The sequence below is a fragment of the Vicugna pacos genome, chromosome 7 (genome assembly GCF_048564905.1).
Source record: "Vicugna pacos chromosome 7, VicPac4, whole genome shotgun sequence".
NCBI classification, from domain to species: domain Eukaryota; kingdom Metazoa; phylum Chordata; class Mammalia; order Artiodactyla; family Camelidae; genus Vicugna; species Vicugna pacos.
In genome coordinates this window covers 10,639,221-10,661,024 of record NC_132993.1, presented here as the reverse complement: position 1 = coordinate 10,661,024, position 21,804 = coordinate 10,639,221, and the positions used below count along the sequence as shown (strand labels likewise).

Sequence of the window (21,804 nt, the reverse complement as noted above, 5' to 3'; positions counted from 1 at the left end):
CGCGTGCAGTCCTTCCCAAATACCGTCACTGTTCCTGTTTCCCTGAGCCCCTGGTTTTCTTTCCTGCTAATTTTGGACACTATTTCTGGGATGCGGTGTCTGTGTCTCCCTTGCTCTCCTACCTGTGGTGGGGGAAAGGCTGCAAGAAACTCCGGATAATTCTGGCTCGGCGAGATCGGACACAGCTCAGGAAGGACTGCAGGAAGCTGGGTTGAAGTTGTATCTGGGAGGAGGCAGGAGGCAATTCGAATACACCAATGTAGATGCACACTGATATACCCTGATGGGGACGTTTGAACCCAGGCAGATAAGCCCTGACACACAGACATCCCCGAAGCAGTCGAAAACCAGCACTGTGACACCATCACATGTTGGTGCAACGGGCTTCCCACGTCCCGGCACGCAAGCACACTCAAGCAAATCACATGAATGCATGCGTACACGTGTGCGCACACACTCATTGTGACCTGAAAAGATTCTATCCCTCTGCTGGCAAGACCCACAGTGCGGCTATTGACCATCAAGTCCGGGCAGCACCAGGGCAAGGAAGGGGTCGCTTAGGATCAACCAAGGAAAGTGACTGTCTGCCACTCGGATGGGTCGGAGCGGTGAGGCAGTTGAGGACTAAAGAGGAGCTGGACCCACATCATGGTACTTCTGTCTGGCCAGGTCTGGCTTCAGGGCCCATTCCGGGGCCCCCATCTTCACCTGCACTTGTGCGACCTGGGAAGAGACAGGAAGGTGGAAGGAACCCAGCCACCCGGAGTCTATCAGGAGAAACTTCTCCTGCTCACTGCCCTCGTCCCCTCCTTTGGTCCTGTCCCCGGATGTGTGTGCAGCATGTCGGTGTTCATACTTGGGCCCTGGTGCCTTCAGCACGCTCCTCCAGTCACAGTGATCTCTTGACCTAACATGCAGTTTACACCCGCTACGCATTCCCACACTGTCTCCTTCTGGTCTCACCTTGTTCAGGGCCTCTTTCCGGGTCTCTTCATCCACCCAGGGAAGCCTTTGGAGGCGAGTGATGAGGGCCTCCTTGATTACAGTGAATAATTCCATGGCCTGTGGGCAGAAACAGAGAAACAAATGGGTCAGGATCAGCCTCAGTCCTGGGTTCTAGGCAGGGGCCTTGACCCTGAGGAGCTGCCAGAAGGGGGACAATCTCAAAAAGAGGAAGGGGAAAACGGTATTTCCTAGGTGACCAAAACCCCAGGGTCGGAGAGCTATGGAGACAGGAAGGAGGTACGAAGCCCAGAAGGGGAAGGTGGGAACTGGTCACCCCTGAGAGCTGAAGGGGGAGGCAGCTCCTTTCCTTGGGGCGATCTCCGCCTGCAGGGGAGACACTGTCCTTTCTCTGGGCCAGACGGTTGACTCAGAAAGTGGAGGGAGGAAGAGGACCATCACTCCCTTCTCTGCTCTCGAGGGCCCTAGTCCTCACACCCTCTTTCTTAAGGGTCTCCATCTTTCTGAGTTCTCCTGCTTCCCAACAAGCCGAAGCCTTCCCAGCTCCACACGCTGGCTGCAGTTACTGCTTTCTCAGCCATCTACCCTCTTGCACATTTCCTTTCTTGACGGAGAAAAATGGATGGCAAGAGCAGAAGCCTGAGTTTAAACCCTAACTCTGCTGTGTGACCGTGGGCAAGTTGCTTAACCCCTCTGTGCACCAGTTCTGTCTGCTTTGAAAGTAGAATGATACTAGGAATTAAAGCAGTTCCTGCAAAGTGCTTATAAGGGTACCAGGCACACGGTAGGCACCGAAAAGCATTCAGTAGCTATTTATTTGCACTTCTTAATATTATAGCATTCCACTCACGTCATTTCACGTGCTGTTAATAAATCATAGATAAACAAGGAGGAGCCTTAGAGGTCATAGGATTCAATTTTCCATTTTACGGTTGAGGAAACACGTGAGCAGGAAAGTGGAGTGACTTGTCCAGGTTAATGTGTGTTGTGTAGACTGTGTCCTGAAGCTAAAGCGAGCAGACCCTACGGATGCAGCACGCCCTCCTCTGGGCTCCCTCCCATGGTGAACTCTCTCTGTAGCTGCTGATTCCCTGACCACAGATACCATGGAGAAGGGCAAAGTCAAAAGAATTAGGAGAGGATGGGTGGGGTGGGAAGGGGCGGAGGGACGTGGGCTGGGGGAGAGCCCTCACGTACAGCACTTTGGGTGCTCCGGCCGAAGGTCTCCTGGGCAAACAAGGCTGCCAGCGTGGGCTCGAAGAAGGCTTCCGACTCCTCCACACACATCATCCAGCGAGGGTAGGTGGGCTACAGAGACAAAGCTGGAATGAGTGGATCCCATCCAGGGTTCTTCCTCATCCACTTTCCCAGGCCAATCTTACCTAGACCTTCACCCCTAGAGGACACCCTCTTTTCTGAACTTTCTGGACTTGTCTCGCTTTACTCTCTAACCCCTTTTGGTGACACACATGGGGTTATTGCTAGTCAGCAAAAAGGAGCTCACATCTCCTCCAGGGCTAGCCTCAAGAGCCTGCGTTGGGCAAACTATCCTTGTTCATTGTCTATTGAATTTGATGCCTGGGAGGCATCCTTCTGGACGACTGATGGCTCCTGGGAAGGAGAGGACCAGAACCAACCCTCTTAACTTCAGCAGGTCTGCTTGCCACTCTGTCCCCACCCACCACGTGCCCCACCTATCACGCGGGGGGCTCTGGGATCCCAGCAGTGATTCCCATCCTCCCACGCTCCTTTCCTTAAAATGGAAATTGAAGGTGAAATTGGAGGTGACTTCCACCTCCCCTCGCCCACCTGACTCTCCAAAGGGTTAGTGGATCATATGGTAAGATCTTATAGAGAAAAAAATTACCAGGGTGGAATTGGGTTTTTGATGCCATATTGTTTGATAGGAGAAGAGGACAAAAGAAAAGACTAAACATATGAATAAGAAATAAAGACTAAGAAACTTTCAGCCAAGTCAGGGAAGAGAATATAGGATGAAATGATGGATGTCTTCAACTTCAGAGGCAGAGAGATGGTGAGACAAAGACGCAAAGAGGGTGTTTCTTAACAGCAGGACGGAAAGACTAAGAAACGCAAGAGAGATGCTGGGGAGGTTTCAGCGACGGGCTAGCATGGCTTGGAAGAGGTAACCAAGGGTCCGGCTGGAGATGATGCAGGGTGGCTGAGAAACACATCCTTGGCCGAGAAACCAAGGATGAGGAATGAGAGCTGGCCGAAGGGAAAACTGAGCTGGGACTTGAGGTGAAAACAGCTAATATGCTAATTCGGGCTGAGTGGGATGAGGTCACAAGACTTTACTCCTGTAACTTATTTACTCCCACAGATCTCCTCGCAGGCAAAGTCATTAAGCTGCTACTCTGCATGCTGGTCCTAAGACTGAAGAGAGTTTATGGGGTTTCCTACGAAAGAGGAGCTCAAAAGGAAGCCAGCATCGTTGTAGCAGACACTCCCGGGCCTGTCTCTTAGGGTGGTTATCGTTTTGGAGGCCAAGCCAGGCCTGGTGGCTCCCATTTGTGTGTTCTTGTCTGCCCCCTCATGGTGAGGCCTGTTGAAGACCTTCTCCTGGTAAGCGGAAGGAACTCAGACATGCTCTGTGGTGTATTAGTTGGAGCTCTGAAGCACAAGTGTGAAAAGTGCAGAATCTGCTGGCCACCTTCAGTGTCGATCCCCCGCAGGCCCCGATGACAAGCCCGGGTCTGAGACTGCCTTTCACCAGACAGGCAGGTGTGGGTGGAGGGCCGCACCCAGGAGAACGGCAAACACATCAGCCTTGAGCCTAGTAATGTGGACCTGCCTGCCTTCTCCACGCCTCCAGGTTCTTGAGTTGTTTCCTGGTCCCTTTCGCTGGCACCTGCCCATGTCTCCAACAGCCTTTGCCTGCTCTGTGCTGGTGCCCGCAGCCTGGTTCCTGGACAGTATGGACACCACCTCGGACTGCCCGCTGCTCCCCCAGTGCCACTCTGGGATTCTTTTGGTCACAACGATGCTGGGTCATATGACTTCCAGAATCTATAAATAAACATAAGCCTGAGGGCTGGAGGTTGGTGGGTTCTATATTCATCTGTTTCCGGCAATAAATATCTGAGCTGTCTCTCAAGGCAGAGGGTGATTGAAAACAGAGATTGAAAATATTGATTGAAAATAGAGAAAGAGAAAGAAAAAAAATCACCACTAAAATATCAAGGATGGAAGAAATACTTCAAATCCAAGATAATGAAGCTCAGCAGATTAATTTTAAGGGCCAGAAAAAAAGTTGCAGATACAACCTTAGAACCGTGAGTAACGACAGACATGATAGACATCAGGAAAAAAATTCCACGAGTCTGGAGAGAAAACCATTTTTGCGCAATTTTCAGTAGAGGGAAAGTAGATTTTCGAGATTACAGGCCAGCCAGGAATCCTTAATGTGAATTTCTACACAAAATTCTAGAATGAATCATGAAACCGACTAGTTTTGAACACTTGGAAAATAATGTGTAACTAAAGTCCAGCATAGGATCATTGAGGACAAGTAATGTCCAAATCATTTTTAAATTTCATCATTTTTAAAGGGTCATTAAACCCGGATAAACCATAGATCAGGAGTCACAAACTGAAGTAGAGGCCATGAGGTAACGTAATTGAGAGAAGCAGTCTACATCGGACCCCCAGACACAGAGGGCAAACTGTGGAGAGGTACCCAGCCCGACAGGCCCCATCACTCAGCTCCAGACACGTGTTGCCCCTGGAGGCTCACCTTTACAACAACAACAACAAAAAGCTGGAAATCTGACTTTTGGTGTGCTATTGCCTAATTTTTGAAAGTTGGCCTTTAATTAAAAGTCTATAAAAGAAAAACTTAAAAGCCAACCAAACACACCCCTAGGCCAGATTCATCCTTGAGGACGTCCACAATACTCCCTCTGAACAGAGAAATCAGCGTTTACTAAGTGTGGATTATTAACTTAAACCCTCGTACTGCAGTTACATCAGCGATAAAAGTGAGCCTGTTCTGCCTTCCTCACAGAGCCACCTGGACGAGCAGGTGAGATGGCACAGGGAAGGGACCCTGCGAATTCTGAAGTTCTACCTCATGCTGTTGGCATTATTTCGATTTCAAGAAGGCATCTGGTAAAACCATAAATTGCGGCTTTGTGAATGAGATGGAGAAATCTACATTAGAAGACAGTGTGATTTGAGTGGCTTCTCAGCTGACTCACCCGTAAGGGAATGTCAATGACTCACGCCTCCAAGTTCGTATGAGCTTCCCCGGCCGCCCCACTGAACCTGTAATACGTCCCCACCTAGCATGCCTCTCCCGCTCTGTCCTGTTACGTTTCTCCACAGCACTTGTCACTGCCCGACATATTTTACTTAGTTTATTGTCTCTCTGCATCCATTAGAATATGTGTCTGAGGGCAGGGACTTCTGTCTATCCTGTTCATGAAGCACCCCAAGTGCCTAGAGAGGTGTGTGGCATACATAGTAGGCACTCAATAAATATTTGTTGCATAAACAGATGAATGACTCTAGAGCTGGGTCTTCAATAACCTGACCTGATGCTCTTCCTGGAGCAGAGGCTTAACAGCAATCGAGATGGAGGTGCACTAAATAAAACTGCACATGACCCGAGGCAGAAGTAACAGTTGATTGAAACAAAGACTAAAATTACCTGAATAAATTGGGGTGCTGGGCTGAGTAGGAATAGTTCACACTGAATAGACACAAATGTGAAGTTCTGCTTTTAATTCCCCAAACTCAGCTTCTCAAGTTGAATATGAGAAAGACCTGGGTCAACAGCCATTCCCATTGACTGCTTCTTCACAATTAAACAAAATGTGGTCAGATAATGAGACCCAGCAGTCTCTCTAAATAAGGATGCTATAAATTAGAATTCATCCAGAAGAATACGGTCAGAAATCTGTAATTAATGATCATTAGATAGAAACACACATTATGGTCAAATCAAGGCCAAAACCTTGATGGTATCTTTGACTTCACTCTTCTTCTCATATCACACATCCATCCAGAAATACTGCTGCTTATCTTTAAAATGTGTTCTTTTAAAACATAAAACAGATCAACACTTCCATAGGCCCCTGTTTCATGCAGAGAAAAACCCAAGTCCTTATGTGACCGACCAGACCCTGGACAAGCCCCTCCTCCCCTCTCTAATCTCCTCCCTACTGTTGCCTTATTCGCTTTCTCTGTTTCAGCTGCACTGGTTTGGGATTCTCAAACCCCAGGCCAGGCTCCAGCACAGCAGCGGGACAGCCTTCCCCACAAGCCCAGTCACCTCTTCTCAGCCAAGAGCCACCAGGGGGATCCCTCCGACTGCCCCAAGTTTTAGCCAGTCTGCCCCACAAAACGATAACCCTTCCTTTACCAGAAAACCCCTTCCTTTCCCTAGACACTCCTCCCACCCTGCCTCCTGCACAGACATCCCACTGACCATTTACACCCACCCTGACTCTCCCTCCTGGGAATTCCAAGAGTATCTGTTGTCTAAACCAGAGTTTTCTCAGAACACAGCTACGCCCATTCATTTACTTAGCATACAACTGCTTTTGTGTCACAAGGGCAGAGTTGAGTAGTTGCAACACAGATCACAAAGCCTAAAATATTTACTATCTTGACCTTTATAGAAAGAATTTGCCAATGCATTTTTGGTACCGCCCACTGTTTCTCAATCCTGCACGGTATGTGGTTTAAAATATGGCCTCATGGGTCAGACAGACCTGTTCTGGAGTCTGTTCCTTCACTTATGAGCTGTGTGGTCTGGGGGAAGGTACTTGTCCTTTCTGAGGACCTCAGAGTGTTTCTGGGAGGAGTAAATACATTGAGCAATGCCTGACATAGAGTAACTTCTGCATGTATTCCAGCTGTTAATATTATGTGTTGTATTCGGTGCTGTTCCAGACAGCTGAAAGGGCTTCCCCAAGTCGCAGAACTATTTGTTGATAGAGCCTGATTCAGCTTTTAAGCTCAAGGACAATTATACATCCTAATGGATCTATAAGGAGATCTATTATATTATATATATATATATATATATATATATATAGAGAGAGAGAGAGAGAGAGAGAGAGAGAGAGAAGAGAGAGGGAAGTGGCTTTAGCAATTTGTAAGCCTTGTAAGTTTTCTGTGTGCGTTTCAATGTCGGTACTCCTAACACCCTTCAAGAAGTACCACCAAACCATGCTTCTGGGATTTACAGGAAGTTATTCATTGCCAGAGATTCTGTAACAACCCCAACTAAGAGCATCTGGGGTCTGTCCTGCTTCATGTGCATCAACAGAAAGGTTAGGCAGAAGCTTCTTGGGGACCAGCCCACCTGAGAGAAAATCCTAAGGAATTTTTTTTTTTTTACGGTGATTAAGCACACAGACCCTCGAGCCAGACTGCCAGAGTTCAAATCCTAGCTCTAACAACTTCCTAGCTGTATTAACTTCAGCAAGATCCTTAACTTGCATGCCTTGTTTAACCATCAATAAAACAAGGACAGAACGGTGTGTCTACCTCATGGAATTGTGGGGATTAAATCAGCTCATACATCTAAGGGGCTCAGAAAAATGTCTAGCATATTATAAAATCTCAATAGGCAATAACTACATTCCAGTCCTCATGTATACAATTCCCCTTTGTGAATACCACAAATATTTCAGTTTGCTAAAGCAAAGAGTTTCTTCAAGACAGAGAAATGGTCCACAAATTACAAGGAAAAGAAACCCAGTGATTGTCAAGACTACCCTGAAGTGCTGACTGAGGTGGGAGTGCATCTAATGTTCTACATGCCTCCTTTTGCATTTGGATGTGTCAACCTAGGATTTCAAAATTCTCAGTAATGGAGCATGAACAGAGGAGACTTCGGTTAGAAGCACATTGGGTACAGAGCCCCCTCCTCTGACACGCTGGGATCTGCACCACACCATCCAGGTGTGGCCCCTGGATCCCACGGGATGGCAGACATGAGCTCTTCGTGAAGCACATTTGAGCATCAGACACTGGAATCACCTAGACAGAGGGAAGGCCACTGCCATGCTGCACCCATTTCTCACCCAACGAACCCTAGGCTTCTGGTCCAGGTCCTCAAATCACAGTGCTCAGCATAACAAGGCAAACAGTCATGACAAAGGAAAAGCAGTTCTTGATAATTTTAGAGCTTTCTATCTAAACTCTTAACACTCAGCAAAAGGCTCTAGAAGTAGCCAGATGTGTGCCTAAAGGTCTGGCACCTGGAGCCTCAGCTCTCAGTGTGAGCGGCATGTGCCCACCGATCTGCTCCCCTGGAGGGCCCAGACATTGAGGGGCATCTGTCCTCACGCCCATCCCTGAGAGAGATATGCCAGCATCTTTCCCTGCAAATGGCAGGTGCTCCTTTCGCCCCCAATCTGGGAGAACTCCTCCCTCCTCTCTCACCAGGGGTGGTCCGTCTGTCAGCTCCCGCAGTTTCTGGTTCAGCACTCTGTGTGCCTCTTGGAATTTACTGTCCAGGGCTGGAGAAAGGGTCCCCACCAGCCCCAAGATCATGTGGCTCTGCAGAAAGCCCCTGCGGAGAGAAAAGAGACCCACACATACACCCCGGGGCTATGGGGAAGCCACGAGAAGTGCTTCCCCGTGTGTGAGTCCCCTTGGTACTCCCAGGGGAAGCCCTTCTCCTTTGCATTCCTAGAGAATAACTTAATGTGAACACGTCAAGAAGAGCTTTTCTTGATGTGGGTTGGGATGGGGGTGGAGAACGAGAGAAGAAAGAACCAGATGAAGAGGCCGACTTCTCAAGCCACAGGGAGAGAAGTTCTAGGCTAGATGAAGGCTGGACTTAGACTGAACAAATTCTACAACCAAGAAACCTCAGCTCATCCTAAGATGTACCTTCTAAGCACAACAAAGCTGGCACCCAGGGCCTTTCTCTGCCCTATTGGCAACTCTCTTAGGGGTGTTGATTTGTATTCTTGCATAAACCTCCTCGCACCTGCGTTTGCTTCCCTCTGAATTTCCAGATGTTGCTGCCACTGAGTTACTATGAGGAAGGGTGTTGAGCCGGAGGCCCTGGAAGGAAGCCGCTGCCTTCAAGTGGTGGCCACACAATATCAGGGACAGCAGAGAGCCCAACAGAGAGCGTCACCCTCCTGTCCCCCACCCCCTCGACTTCTTGATCTCTCCTACAAGGGCCCCAGAACCCTTTCACTACAGCTGAGAAACGCCCCCACCTCCCAGCTTTTCCCAGCCTTCACCTCCTCCGTCCACTCATTTCACATGCTTCCTCCTCCGGCCCGCACTCCTCAGCTGCAGACAGGACAGAAATGCGCTGGCTGTCCCCAGCAACTGGCCTTCCAGCATCTCCTACAGCTCAGAGTCCCTTCACAGGTTACATACTGCTTGCAGCAAACCCCATGTCTTGTCAGATACCTGTGTGCCTCATTTCATGTGCGTTTTCCCTACCCCATGCCCTCCAAGCCTCTCTTTCTGCTTCCTCTGTGCCCTCTTGGGCTGATTGTCCCACCCCTTCTCCACCCCCGTATGACCCTGGATCCCTCCCATCTTCCTGGGAGGCCCTTACTAGCTTGCATTCTCTGAAGTCTCCTTTGTCCCTGAGGCCTCTGGCTCCACACACTCTTTCCATCACCCTCCCACGTGGGGGCAAACCTGTCCTTCGACAGCTCCTTTTCAACCAGTTGCGACATGTTTTTCAAATACTCCAGGTCATGGACTGCGATGGGATGGGAGGGGCTCAGGGACATCGGTGTGAATGTCGCTTGCAAGCAGGACAGCCAATCGACGACAGGGGCCATTTCCTTAAAGGAGGGATACAGAGGCTAAGGGGGAACGGGCAAGGAGAAGAGGAGGTGGGAGAGGGGGCTTCCCCTCCCTCAGGGTAGGAGGGGGAGTGGGGAGAGGGATGGTTGGGGGAAAGGGTGGAGCCAGGACAGTTAGGGATGGAAAGAAATTAAAGAAACAAGGAGAAAGAAGACAAGGAGGTCAAGAGAATCTGGAATAAAGACCCTCATGCCCATCTTCCTCCAGGCCCTGGTTCAAGGCACCTGCAGTTGGTCAATAGTGACCATCTGGAAGAGCTTCCCCTGCGCCCACCGCTGCTCCAGGGGGCTCAGAAACTGGAAGAGCCGCGAGGTGATGGAGATGGACGAGAAGGCGTGGTCTTGCACTTTGCTTGGGTCTCCCCCCAGCAAGGTTCCCAGGCGATTCAGGTAAGTCAGGTACTCTCGCAGGATCTGGGGAAGGGCCACCTCAGTCACAGCCCCCAGCCCCCATCGGCCCCTGGGCACAGACCTTTAGGGCCTTGGTCCCCGGCACCATCTTACCTGGGTATAGGTCTTCACTTCCAGTTTTCGCTTGAGGGGAATGTCAAACTCTGGCTGGTCTATCTGGACACAAGAGAGACTGAGAGAAGTGGGGAATGTGGAAGAAGGAGAAGACAGGTGTGGGGGGTGGAAATGTACCAGGAAGATGGCCCTAGGAGACAAACGGAAGAGGGCAAACAGGAGGAGCGAGAGTGCAAGGAAAGGGAAGGGCTGGGGGTGAGAGGCTTGGGGGAAAAGAGTCCAGACATGGACATGTGAAAAGAGGGTGGGTATTTCAACCAGTCTGGAGGGGCTCAGCAGCACAGAGAGAAGCATAGTGAGCCATGTCCTGAAGGGAGCCATTCCCTGTGCCAGGGTCAGGTCTAGGGTAAAGGAAGTGAGAGAGCCATCTCAGATGCAAAATACAAGAGGTACTGAAGGTGAGGGAGGGTATAGCTCAGTGGTAGAGTATTCACGAGGTAGCATTCACGAGGTCCTGGGTTCAATCCCCAGTACCTCCATTTAAAAAAATAAATAAACCTAATTATCTCTCCCCCAACAAAATTTTGAAAAATAAAATACATTAAAATAAATGAAAATAAATTTTTAAAAAGAGGCACTGAAAACTCAGTAATCAAAATCAATAATATCTTAATGTATATTTTTAAATCAAAATTAATGCTAAAAATCCATGCAGAATAAAATAGCAAAAATTTGCTCATCATGTATTTTTCCCAAAAAGCCACAATTTTTTTTATCACTTTTTTAAAATCATAGATGTTTTCCAAAAAGTCTACAGTAGAGTTTTGATCCACTTGGGGAAAAGAAATTTTTTCCAAGAAAATCCACAATGAACAAAACTTTGATATTTTGCTCATCATGGATTATTGCATTGACTTTGATATTTTTAAAAATATTCATTGCAATACTATTTATCTTGATTAGTGAGTTTGGGGCACCCTCTTAAATTTTGCACCCTAGGCAAGTGGCCCGCCCACCTCACTTGCTTCAGCCCACTTCTGTCACTGGTGAGTCCTTGTTTCTATTCTGAAGATCTTTGCTCCACATTTTTTGTATTTCTTCCCCAACTTCAATATTGTACTCCCACCTGGAGCTATATACTTTTCCCCTATCTTGAAAAGAACTTTCACTTGACTCTCACATTTGATGTCCAAACGTTAAAGAACTAAAAGTCACCTATGCCCTTGTTTCCACTTCCTTCCCTTCCTCCTGAACTCCGTACGATTTGTGTCCATTTCCATGGCTGTTTTGATGCTATCTCTAGGCTTCCAATCACGCCTTCTCATTCCTTATTCTCTGAGCTCAGAAGTCTCTGGCAACCCCCCTCCTGAAGCTGGCCTCTCCCCTGTCCTTTGTAGCTCACCTGTGCTGGGCGGACTCCCACCGCCTGAGTCTTCTCTGCCCCCACCTCACTGAGACACCCACCCTGTAGTCCGCTGTTTCTACCTTTATTTCCCCTCGGAGTCCGTGCAGTCTTAAGGTCATGGTAACCACTCTCCTCCCACTCACACCAAATCAAAACTGTGGGGTCATTTTCCAATTTCTCGAATTCTTCTATTGATATTCAATCAGTTACCAGGTTCTCTAGAATCACCATGTGATGGGACCATGGCCATTAGGATGAAGTCGCCTAAACCCTCATGCCTGGCCTCGCTTTCCATTTCTACCACGATCGTCTTAGTTCAGAGCCTCAAGGTTGCTCATCTGGATTCCTCAGCACCTCCACGTTGCCTTCAGAAACTGCTGACTCCACTTAGGCTCTCTGTCCAACCATCATATTTGAAAGGCCTTGGTAGCATTTTTTTTTCTATTATGTCAAAAGTTATCACCTCGGTCAGGCCCAACCTCATGTCTACAGCCTTATTTTCACCTCCCACTGCTTCCCACCCTTATCCCCAAACCCTCTGTTCAACAGACCAGCTTTCTCACTGACCTCATAGAGAGGTCACACCATTCTAGGCTCTTCCCTTAGCTTAGGACTTCCTGGCAGCCCTTTTAAGTCCCTTTAGCATCATTGTCACCTGTATGAATCAACCATGTTTCAGAGCTCAGCCCATTTCTCCCCTCTCTGAGCTTTTCTTTAAACTCCTCAGATCTTAACTAATTTCCAAAGACCACATCAGTTACACTCCTGATCACACCCTTTAGAACTGAATTTGAGACTACCTCATATGGATTATCAGTTCTTGTATGTTCATCATCATATAATTTTGTGGAATTTTTGAGAGTAGGGGCCAAATATAGAGCATCACATTGTCTACCATGATCCCAGTGCCTCCAAGGTTTTAATTTATTTACCTGCTCAACAAACACCTGGGGTGGGCCTCTAACGCCTGGCCCTGTGCTAGGTCTTGAAAACCAGAGATGGGTAAGGTGTGGGCCTGTTCTTAAGAGGCTCACGGTTTTCGACACAGTGCTAAACGCTGCGAGCAGGGGAGATGGGAACAGAGCGGGGTTCACTGACAGACTCTCAGCCAGGGTGTCAGTGAAGACTTCCTGGAAGAGACAGTCATCGAAGTCAAAACATGAGAAATATGTCTGAGTTTTCAAGGCTGAGTGTGAGGACTGAGGAGGCGCGTTGCGGGCAGAGGGGGCCACGTATGCAAAGACTGAGGACTACCCTTGAAGCTGTAAGAGAGTGAGCGTGGCTTGGGCTGTAAGGAGCAGAGATGGCTGGAGGAGTGTGGAAGGGTCAGACTTGCAAGGCTTAGCTAAAGATTAAGAGTCAGTGCCCGATAACCTCGTGAGCCACCGAAGGCATTCAAACAGAGAGAGCAGCGCGATTCTCTCTTGGATGAGAAGGGTTCCTCTGGGGAAGATGAAGAGTAGATAAGAGGAGGGCACTCCTCTTGGTAGAGGAACTGGGCAGAGCCCCGGGGGGTGACTCAGATAAGCAGCGAGGAAGAGCAGAACCACTTCTGTCTCCCCAGGACTGGCCCAGCTGTCCCCTTCCCTAATCTCACCTACGGTCCCTGGCTCCCACACCAATAATTTCCCTCACGCTGAGTCTCTTCCCTGCATTGCACATGTGTCCTGTCTCCTCGACCTGCAACCTTCCTCTAAGAGATGACAGGCTCGTGTCGGAGGCAGGCCCAGGGCTCACTGCGTTCTCACCAGTGCACCCCTCACCTGGATGACCGGCACGTGTGGAGGGGTGGGAAGAGGTCGCAAGTAGGCTCTGAAGAATGGGAAGTGACCATACTGACTCATCAGAAGGCTCAGAGTGTGGTTAAAGCCCAAGGGAGTCCAGTTACCAGAGAGCGGCCAGCCTCCGAGCTGGGAAGAAGAGAGACAGGGCTCAGCCTAGGGGTACGGTCTCTGAAGCCCACCCCTCATTGCTCAGAGAGCTACTTCCTGACCTCTCCTCTGAGTCTCTTGACGCCGCTATGGCTCTGCATTTGTCCCTCTTTCCCTACCCTCACCAAGCTCCTAATTCTTCCACAGGGGACGGCCATTTCCATCTTCCCCCTAAATCCCTAGGAAAGAGACCCATCCTCTAGGGAAAAAAAAAAAAATGGCAGCCCTGAGCATAGACTGGTCTGTATGTATTCAGAATAGCCGACGCCCCAGGTCTCACCTCCTCAATAACTTGTCTGAGGGGCCCAGCCCCTGCAGCCTCAATGGCACCTGTGTCCATGCACGAGTTGTAGAACTGGAAGGCTTTCTCCTCCCCAGGGGCCAGGGGCCAGGCACCTGGGGCTTCTAGAAAGGAAGCACGGGAGAATTAAAGGAGTGGGGCAGCACAGAGACATGCAGGGGAGGTGAGCTTTGGAAAGATTATAGGAAAGGGGGGAAGACTCCCAAGAAAATGGAGGGAAAGGGAGGGACCGAGGGATGAGGAAAATGGAGAAAATGGATCAACTTGACGGAAGAACAAGAGCAGGGAAAGGGGCATGGAGGAGCCAACGAGGAAGAGAAGGGACAGGTGAGAAAGGACATCAGGAGGAACAGGGAAGGGAAAAAAAGAGATGGAATAAGCGGAACGGGGTGGGGGGGGCAGAAGTAAGAGGCAGGAGGGAGATGAATGAAGGAATTAGAAAAATTGGGGCAATCAGAGAATTTTGAGAGGTTGGAAAAAGGAAAGCGCACGAGGAAAGGTTTAGCAAAGAGAAGAAACAGGTGGGCTCCCCTGGTCCAGACTCCGCCCCTTCTTTGATCCCAGGAGACAAATACACGACAATGACCCAAACACGTATCCAGGTGAACCCACCACCCCCTAATATCCAATGCCTCTCCCTCAGTCCCCCTGACAACCTTCCACTCCACTGTGGGCAACAGAATTTGTCTGGAGCACATTTTTTCTCTTTGTCTGTGCCTTAACTGAAAGCGTGACCCTCTACCAGGGGAATGCTTACCTCCACTCTTCCCATTAAAAGGTGGAGGGCAGAGGGACACAGTTATTTCTTTCAAATGCCAATTGATACTGTCAAGAGGTTCTCCAGGTTCCCTTAGACTAGAAATGCATTCCTTTTGTTACGTTCTTCTTCCCAAATCCTTGTCTCCATCCACCAGCTTCCTGGGACTGACTTCCTACTTCCTCTTGGCTTCAGTTCCTCCTCCCAGCTTTCCTCTCCATTCTTTTTCTTCTCCACAGCCACTATCTACAGGACTTTTCTTACCTCCGGGGTTTCGCTCGTGGCCCCCTCTTCTCCCAGCATCTCTTTTGTGCCTATCTATATTCATTCCCTTACAAGTGACCAGAAAAAGCCCCCTCCATCACTTCTCACCCACTCTTCCACTTCTTTCCTCCCACCATCATCTTCAATCACCCATCTCCATCACCCCAGCTTCTTCCAATTCAACTTGCACATCATGGTCCAAGGTTCCAGTGGAGAACAGGAGATGATGGTGGGAGAGAGGAGCTGGGAAGTGATGGGAGAGGAGAGGATAACACCGACAAGGGGGTGTTAGAAGACAAGAAGGGTTTCAAGGCTCAAGAATGAGTGATGGAGGGAAGGATTAAAGTGCAACAGGTGTTGAGCAGATGCCGATGGGGGAAGACACCGGGCATAAGGTAGAAATTGAAACTTTAAGGGAGATAACAAAGAAGATGGATCTTGGTAAAAGGGAGAACTTGGAGAGAATGGAGTAATCATGGATAAATGGAAAAGGAAAGAGGATGGGGATTGCATAAAGAAAAGATGAAGGGAGGGACCAGAAGAGATGGAAGAGAGGAGGTACCTGAAGTGAAAGGAGCGGCGATGGAGAAGCAAACCCAGGCAGCTCCCTGAGAGCCAGCCGAGCACTAAGCAAACCAGCTGCCCCACAGCCGCGCAGGCCTGGGGCAGCCGTGAAGGTTCCAGGCTCAGCATCACCCACGGCACAGAGGACCTTCCACACTGCCTTCCTTACCCAGGATCCTCCGAAGCCGCCTTTTATTCTCCTCTTTGAGAGCCTGCAAAGAATTACTGGTCCTGTTGGCCTTTCCACAGGCAAAGCTGAAGAAGTCAGTGCAGGGGTCCACACTGGTGTTTCCAGAGGCCAGGTAATGATCCAGGAGATCCCAGCACACGGGCGTCTTACAGGGGGCTGTGGGCAAAAGCTCAGAGCTGGGAAAGAGAAAGTGATGAGGGCTCTCCCAAGGGGCTAGGCAAAGGGATGCCTGGTGAGGGAAAAGAAGGGAGACCCTGGTGAGGATGAAATGATCTGACTAGTGGCCAGGTGTGGGATTCAGGGAGGAAGAGGCGGGGGGCCCGGGGGGCCTGGGAGGTTAGGATGAGCGACATATAAATCCGTGGACACAGATCCTCAGGGTGACGGATGGGCAGATGGGGTCCATGACTGAGGGAAGGCTGACCGGGTGGCAGGGCTCTAGGATTTTGCTTACGAGGGCCACAGCCCCGGAAGACGTAGGCCCAAAGCAGCAGAGAAATACCGAGGACCAGACTGAAAGACAGGACTGCCATCAGCGCCCGCCTGGCCATCGCCCACCGTCTGCTCTGTACAGGGGACAGCCCCTCTTCTGGAGACCTCTGAGTGGAGAGACAGGACATGAAAAGCACAAGATGGAGATGTTTGGGAGAGGGGGGTGGGGAAAGGGAAGGGGAGAGAAAAAAGAGTGAATAGTTAGTGGTATGGCCCCCTCGCACAGAGACAGTGCCTTCATTCTCCCAAACCCAGCCCTCGTTGGACCCCTGAGAGCTGGGGAAGGTTCATAAATCTGCCCCATACAGTCAAAGACATCACTTACCTCCCGTCTCTGGCGAGTGCCCACTCCACTGGCTCGCTCAGGCCCCATAGCTCTCCCCTACTCTTGTCTCCACCCTGCTGAGCTGAATGAGGAGGACCGACAGAGAAGCTGGCTCAGGAAGGGGGTACCTTAAAGAGAGTTATATCAGGCCATTTTGACACCTCCTACCACCCTCCTCACCCACACGTATTTTCATCCCAAGGCAGTGCTCCCATTTGGGATTCGGAACAAAGCTCTCCCCTAGAGGTGCCACTGTTTCCCTCCCTCTCCCATCACCTCCCTCTCGCTTCCCGTTCCCACTCTGCAAACCTCCCTCCTCTCTGGTCGGGGAGCAGGGGACTCACCCACAGCAGCCAGCCCCACTCCTGTCCTGGGCACCTGACTCCGAAAGCGGATGGCTTTCTCCAGGGGACTTGCCGTCCGTCTGTCCTCCTCTCTGGCTCCCAGAATCTTTCCTGTTTCTGCTGTAGGTGCTGAGTCTGAGGACTGGGATTCAGGAAATAACCTCCCTCCTTCCCCCACCCCAGTTCCTTTTTCCTTGAGAAAGGGCACTTCTGCCACTTGACCCCCCCATCCCTCCCAACACACACACTATGGGCCTCTGGGCGGAGCCTGTTTATCAGCCGGGAAACATTCGCGCCTCCCCTCCTCCCTTATCTCAGCTTCCAGGGGAGGCGAAGGGAGGGAGTCTTGTCTCCCCACGCAGTCTTGCCCTGGGTGGCTCCTCTGGTCCTGCTCTGTGCCTTTGCTCAGAGTTTCTTTATTTCTGGAATGTCCTTCCTTCTCTCCTTTCCTCTATGATTGAAACCTCTTGAGTCCGTCAATTCTCAGGATGTCTCTCCGCTCTGCGCCTGATCCTCCTTGATGCTTGATGGCTTCCCTGGGGGTGTCACAGCCCTGCTGGTGGCAGGCAGAGCAGTCCATGAAAAAGACCAACAGACAAGGGGACTAATCTGCTAATTATTAGCCCTGTGACAATAAACAAGCCACTGGAACTCTCGGGCAGGTCAGTTTTGCCATTTGGAAAATGAAGGTAATATTTGCCTTTGAATACCTTGCAGGGACTCATACCTTCCACAAAGGAATGAAAGTGTGGACAAAGAATGTCACCTGCCGTATCAGTAAGCAAAGGATGTTGCAGCCATAAAACCATCCGCCACTGTGGCCACCTGCCTCCGTCGGAGCACCCTGAGAGGATTCAGGACGGGGAACAGGATACTGGCCCTAGATAGTAAAGTGCACATCAAAGGAATCATTTCAGTAAGTCCAGACTCTTGCATCTTCCCACACATAGAAAAGCATTAAATTCACTAACTTGCGATGTCTGGTTTCTCTTTAATTAGTAGTAATCTTTTGATGTTCTCCTACTTTTTTTTTTTTTTTTTGCAAAAATTCCCATATATCCTGGCTTCTCCCTTACCTCTTTGGAACAGCCCCTCAGAGCTATCTGAGAGGCTGTATCCTGGGCTGAAGTCCTCAGTAAGTCCACCAAATGAAACATAATTCTCAATTTTTAGGTTGTGCTTTTTTTCCCCCCCCAGTCAACAGAGGCATGACTGACCTGCTCTTTCATTCTGCCTTCTATTACCCAGGTGGCTTGTATTTTCATCTCCCTCTTGATCGCAAACTCGCTGGTAGCAGGAACAATGTCCCTTGTTCCTTCACGCTCACCTAAGATGTTTCATAAATATTTGTAGCAATGAATTGCATGCTAACCCAGAAGCTCTCTTTCCCACATCGTGCTAAGTCCTCACCTGGGGTCTCCATGAGCACAATTCTGCGAGAAAATATTTCACCTCTGACCCTCGCTTCCCCACCCCAGGCAAAATGGGATTAACTGGGATAGTCACACTGATGAGACTTGGACAGTATTCCCTGGTCAGCCCTGTGCTATGGTGCTCTTCTTGGGATGGGGGTAAGGACGGCTCCATGACCCAAGAAAGGGAATAAAGCTCCCGCACTGATGGACGCCATATTGTAGAGGATCGTGAAAGTCGTGAAGAAAAGTCAGGACTTCACACACAGAAAAGGAGGGACTGAGGGCTTCAGAGGAAGAGTTCGATGTGATGAAAATCACATCGACAAAAGGCTGGTGTGGTACTGGGATCTGGACTGTTTAGATAAGACAAGAAACACAATGGCTGGTTCGGTGGTACAGGAGAGATGGAGTGAGGGCTGGTCCAGGGTGAGGGCAGAGGGGAGGGGACACACCAAAAGAAAAAAATCATGGAGGAAAATAAAGTCATGAGAACTGATTGATTGGGGGTGGGAGACAGCGTGTAACAGTCACAGATGAGCTTCCTAGTTTATTTCTGGATGACTAGGAGGGCAGTGATGCCAGCTGGCTAAGAACTGAGAGCGAATCGATGACTCATGATTTGAGAGCTCTTTGGTCTGTTTGGGTGCAAATCGATCACATCTTCTCTAATAACTTAACTTCCCCAAAAGCCCACGACTCTGCCCATGAGCTTTTGGCTTCCCTCACACCCACTCCCCTCCCCATTCTTTTTCCACCCACCAAGTCTTCTAGGCTGATGTTCCCCTAGGAAATTGATAACAGGGACATTCAGATTAGATAAGAGTAGGTTGAGGTACAAGTGTGGCATGAGCCCTTCTCCCTCTTGGAGAAGCTAAACCAACCCTGGAGATACGGCTGCCAGGCCACCCCTCCCTACCCTGCTGCTGCCTGAAGGCAGAGTAACCTCTGTTCTGGTTGTTGTCTCTGGAGCATAACATCACTTATCTCCCACGTCCTAGTCTGCAGCGTCATCGCCACCACGGCCTGCCCAGTGACACCGCGCACCTCTGGGGCAGCAGTCACCACGCGGCGCTAAGGCAGCTCCAGCTCGCAACCAAGCCCAGGCTCACGGAGCAGACACACTCATCCTCGCAGACACTGCCTCCTGGTTGCTTTAATGGTTCTGTCCAGTCCATTCTAATCCCAGGATCTTCTGTTTGATATCATAATAATGTCAAAATAATAATAGTATTTATAAAAAAATTAATTTTTTTCCGAGTACTTCCAATGGAGCAGGGTCTACAATAAATGCTTTGTTTATACACAATTTTCTACTCACTCCTCACAAATTCTATGACAGACATAAAATCTACTTCCCCCATTTTACAGAAGAGAAAACTGAGATACATGGAAGTCCAATATATTTACCCAGAGTTAGAAAGGAAGTAACTGTCAAAGCTGGGAATGAAACCCAAGCCTTAATAATTGAAACTTTCAGTCATTACGATTCAGTTTTTGGAAGTCTCTTCCTAGTCGGAATCTTCTTTTGTCTAAACTCTGTAACTATCCTTCCCTGCTTGACCTTGCTATGTGACTGCCTCAGGGGCTGTTACTCACCAAACACTCAAACATCCAGTTTCCCCTTTGAAAGACTGTGACCTCTGTTGTCCACCCACCACCAGCCACCATCTCGAGCGGTTAAAGTATCACAATCAAGAATGAGACGTTCATCTGCATATCGTGGTCCTCTCAGGTGTGTGTGCCAGTGGCATTTCCCTTCTAAGATCACTTGATTCAGTGATAACAACTAAGCAGCTACCTCCTAAGGAGCAATAAACCGTTTCTGAATGAACCAGAGTTAAGAGAGCCCAGGCAATGCCGGGGAGTTTGACAAGAAGAGAGAGAAACAGATCCCGGGGGCGGTTTAGGGGCATCGCATCTGGGAAAGAAGAATGTATGGCTTTTGAAACAATTTAAGTGACAAGTAGATGGAATGTTTTGACTATTCTAATTTCCAAATATCCTTCTTCTTTTATAGCTAGAAGACTAGAATATGTAATCCCTGCTTACTTAAATTCATAAATCAACCAAAACTGTATTTAACAGTAATAGTTGGGTTGGTATTGACTGTGGTAAAGGTAACGCTTCAAAGACTGAAGTTCGAAATGTGTACGTCGATCCATCTCAAAAAGAGGATTCTTGTTCTTTACTTTTCTTGATATTTTTTCCAATCCACCACTTTCTCCTTCCCAATCCAACAGGTGTCCAGGGCAATACTCTGGACACAGGACACTAACTGACACAGGTATCAATTCAGGGTATGTGTCCTCAAGAAGAACTGACATCAGCTCTTGCTAAGTCCACTGTCTTAGTCAACAAGTGCCACAAAAATGCCTTGTAACAAATTGCTCAAAACTCAGTGGCTGGGAAAACAAGCAGTGACTCTCACGTTCCAAGATCTGTGTGTCGCCCGCTGTTCTGCTGAGGTAAGCTGTGTTCGTTTGTGCTTTGGGCTGCATTTGGATGGGCCTGGATCTAGGACACAGGTTCATGCAGGTCTGCTGCATGTGTGTTTCTTCCAGGAACCAGGCTAAATGGGATATACATATTATACCTTTTTTTTTTTTTTACCAATGCCCCTGATTCTCAAGTTAGAGCACCTGCTACCCATATCATTTATTAGCTACTAGACTGACAGCATTGTCACCCAACAGGGCAAGTTTACTCTGAATTGAAATTGAGACCCACAGTCATATCTCCAACCTGGGAAGCTATTTCCTTTACTCCTTTTCTTCCTTTGTTTCTCCCTTAAAATTCAGTTAATTCCCTTACCTCTATTTAAACATGCATGCACACACACACACAGAACATAGTCTAGAAAATATTGTTTCCTGGGTTGTAATTTCCTGTCTCCTTCATTTGCAAATGTTTATCTTTTCCTGGAACTGTTAAGACAGACTGTATTGGTCTTCTCTCTCTTTCTCCTTCCCAGCAGCAGAGCCCTCAGAGGGGTTCACATCTCAATGGGCCACGTCTTCCCTATGGTCTCACCTCCTCCGTCCCTCTGCTTCAGCCTGGGTTCTGCCATTCTTCACCTGATACCCTCAGTAAATATATTCAGCGCCTCATGCAACAGAAATGATGTGGTCTAGTGTAAAGCAGGAATTTTAGCTCTAGAGAGCCTGGAGTGGATTTGAATCTGGGTTCTACCAGTTACAGACACACGATCTTGGGAAAGTCTCTTAATCAATCTGTACCTTCAATTTCCTCTTCTGTAAAACAAAAGCCTCATACCGTCTATGACAGATCAGCAGAAGGACTAAGGAAAGTAATGCGTGTTTTGTACATTGCCTTGCAAAGTGTAGGCCAACAGCAAGTGATAGCTATCATCACTCGCATCTGTTTATTTATGTTGTTTCAGAGTTTCCAAGAGCAATACAATAGTATCAGACCATCTGTTCAGTAAAGGATGAAAGATTGTGAACCTGGTTTTTCCACTTTTGGTTTGTCTCAGATCTCAGTGGAATATCAGACAAGGCTATGAATTTGCTGAGAGGCTGCAGACTTTGGAGAATTGGGGCTTCTTTACAAAG

The 21,804-nt window shown here is 48.9% G+C and overlaps 1 protein-coding gene across 3 annotated transcripts in view; it reads right to left on the bottom strand.

Annotated features, from left to right (window-relative positions):
- KEL (Kell metallo-endopeptidase (Kell blood group)) overlaps positions 1–21,804 on the bottom strand; it is a 193,693-nt gene that overhangs the window by 2,228 nt on the left and 169,661 nt on the right. Inside the window, exons 2-18 of one of the 3 annotated variants that reach the window (XM_072964298.1) lie at positions 18,035–18,144; positions 17,584–17,697; positions 17,282–17,370; positions 16,818–16,937; positions 16,474–16,601; positions 16,111–16,255; positions 15,636–15,812; positions 13,861–13,985; positions 13,413–13,559; positions 10,284–10,346; positions 10,005–10,193; positions 9,610–9,758; positions 8,383–8,512; positions 2,161–2,271; positions 964–1,062; positions 646–723; positions 123–223 (exon numbers count right to left, since the gene is read on the bottom strand). In XM_072964298.1, the coding sequence (XP_072820399.1) occupies positions 123–223; positions 646–723; positions 964–1,062; positions 2,161–2,271; positions 8,383–8,512; positions 9,610–9,758; positions 10,005–10,193; positions 10,284–10,346; positions 13,413–13,559; positions 13,861–13,985; positions 15,636–15,812; positions 16,111–16,255; positions 16,474–16,521 (1,562 nt within the window). In that variant the 5' untranslated portion in view covers positions 16,522–16,601; positions 16,818–16,937; positions 17,282–17,370; positions 17,584–17,697; positions 18,035–18,144. Of the gene's footprint in view, positions 1–122; positions 224–645; positions 724–963; positions 1,063–2,160; positions 2,272–8,382; positions 8,513–9,609; positions 9,759–10,004; positions 10,194–10,283; positions 10,347–13,412; positions 13,560–13,860; positions 13,986–15,635; positions 15,813–16,110; positions 16,256–16,473; positions 16,602–16,817; positions 17,000–17,281; positions 17,371–17,583; positions 17,698–18,034; positions 18,145–21,804 lie in introns of those variants that run through there. The other 2 variants (XM_072964299.1, XM_031674493.2) reach the window with 2 other exon arrangements.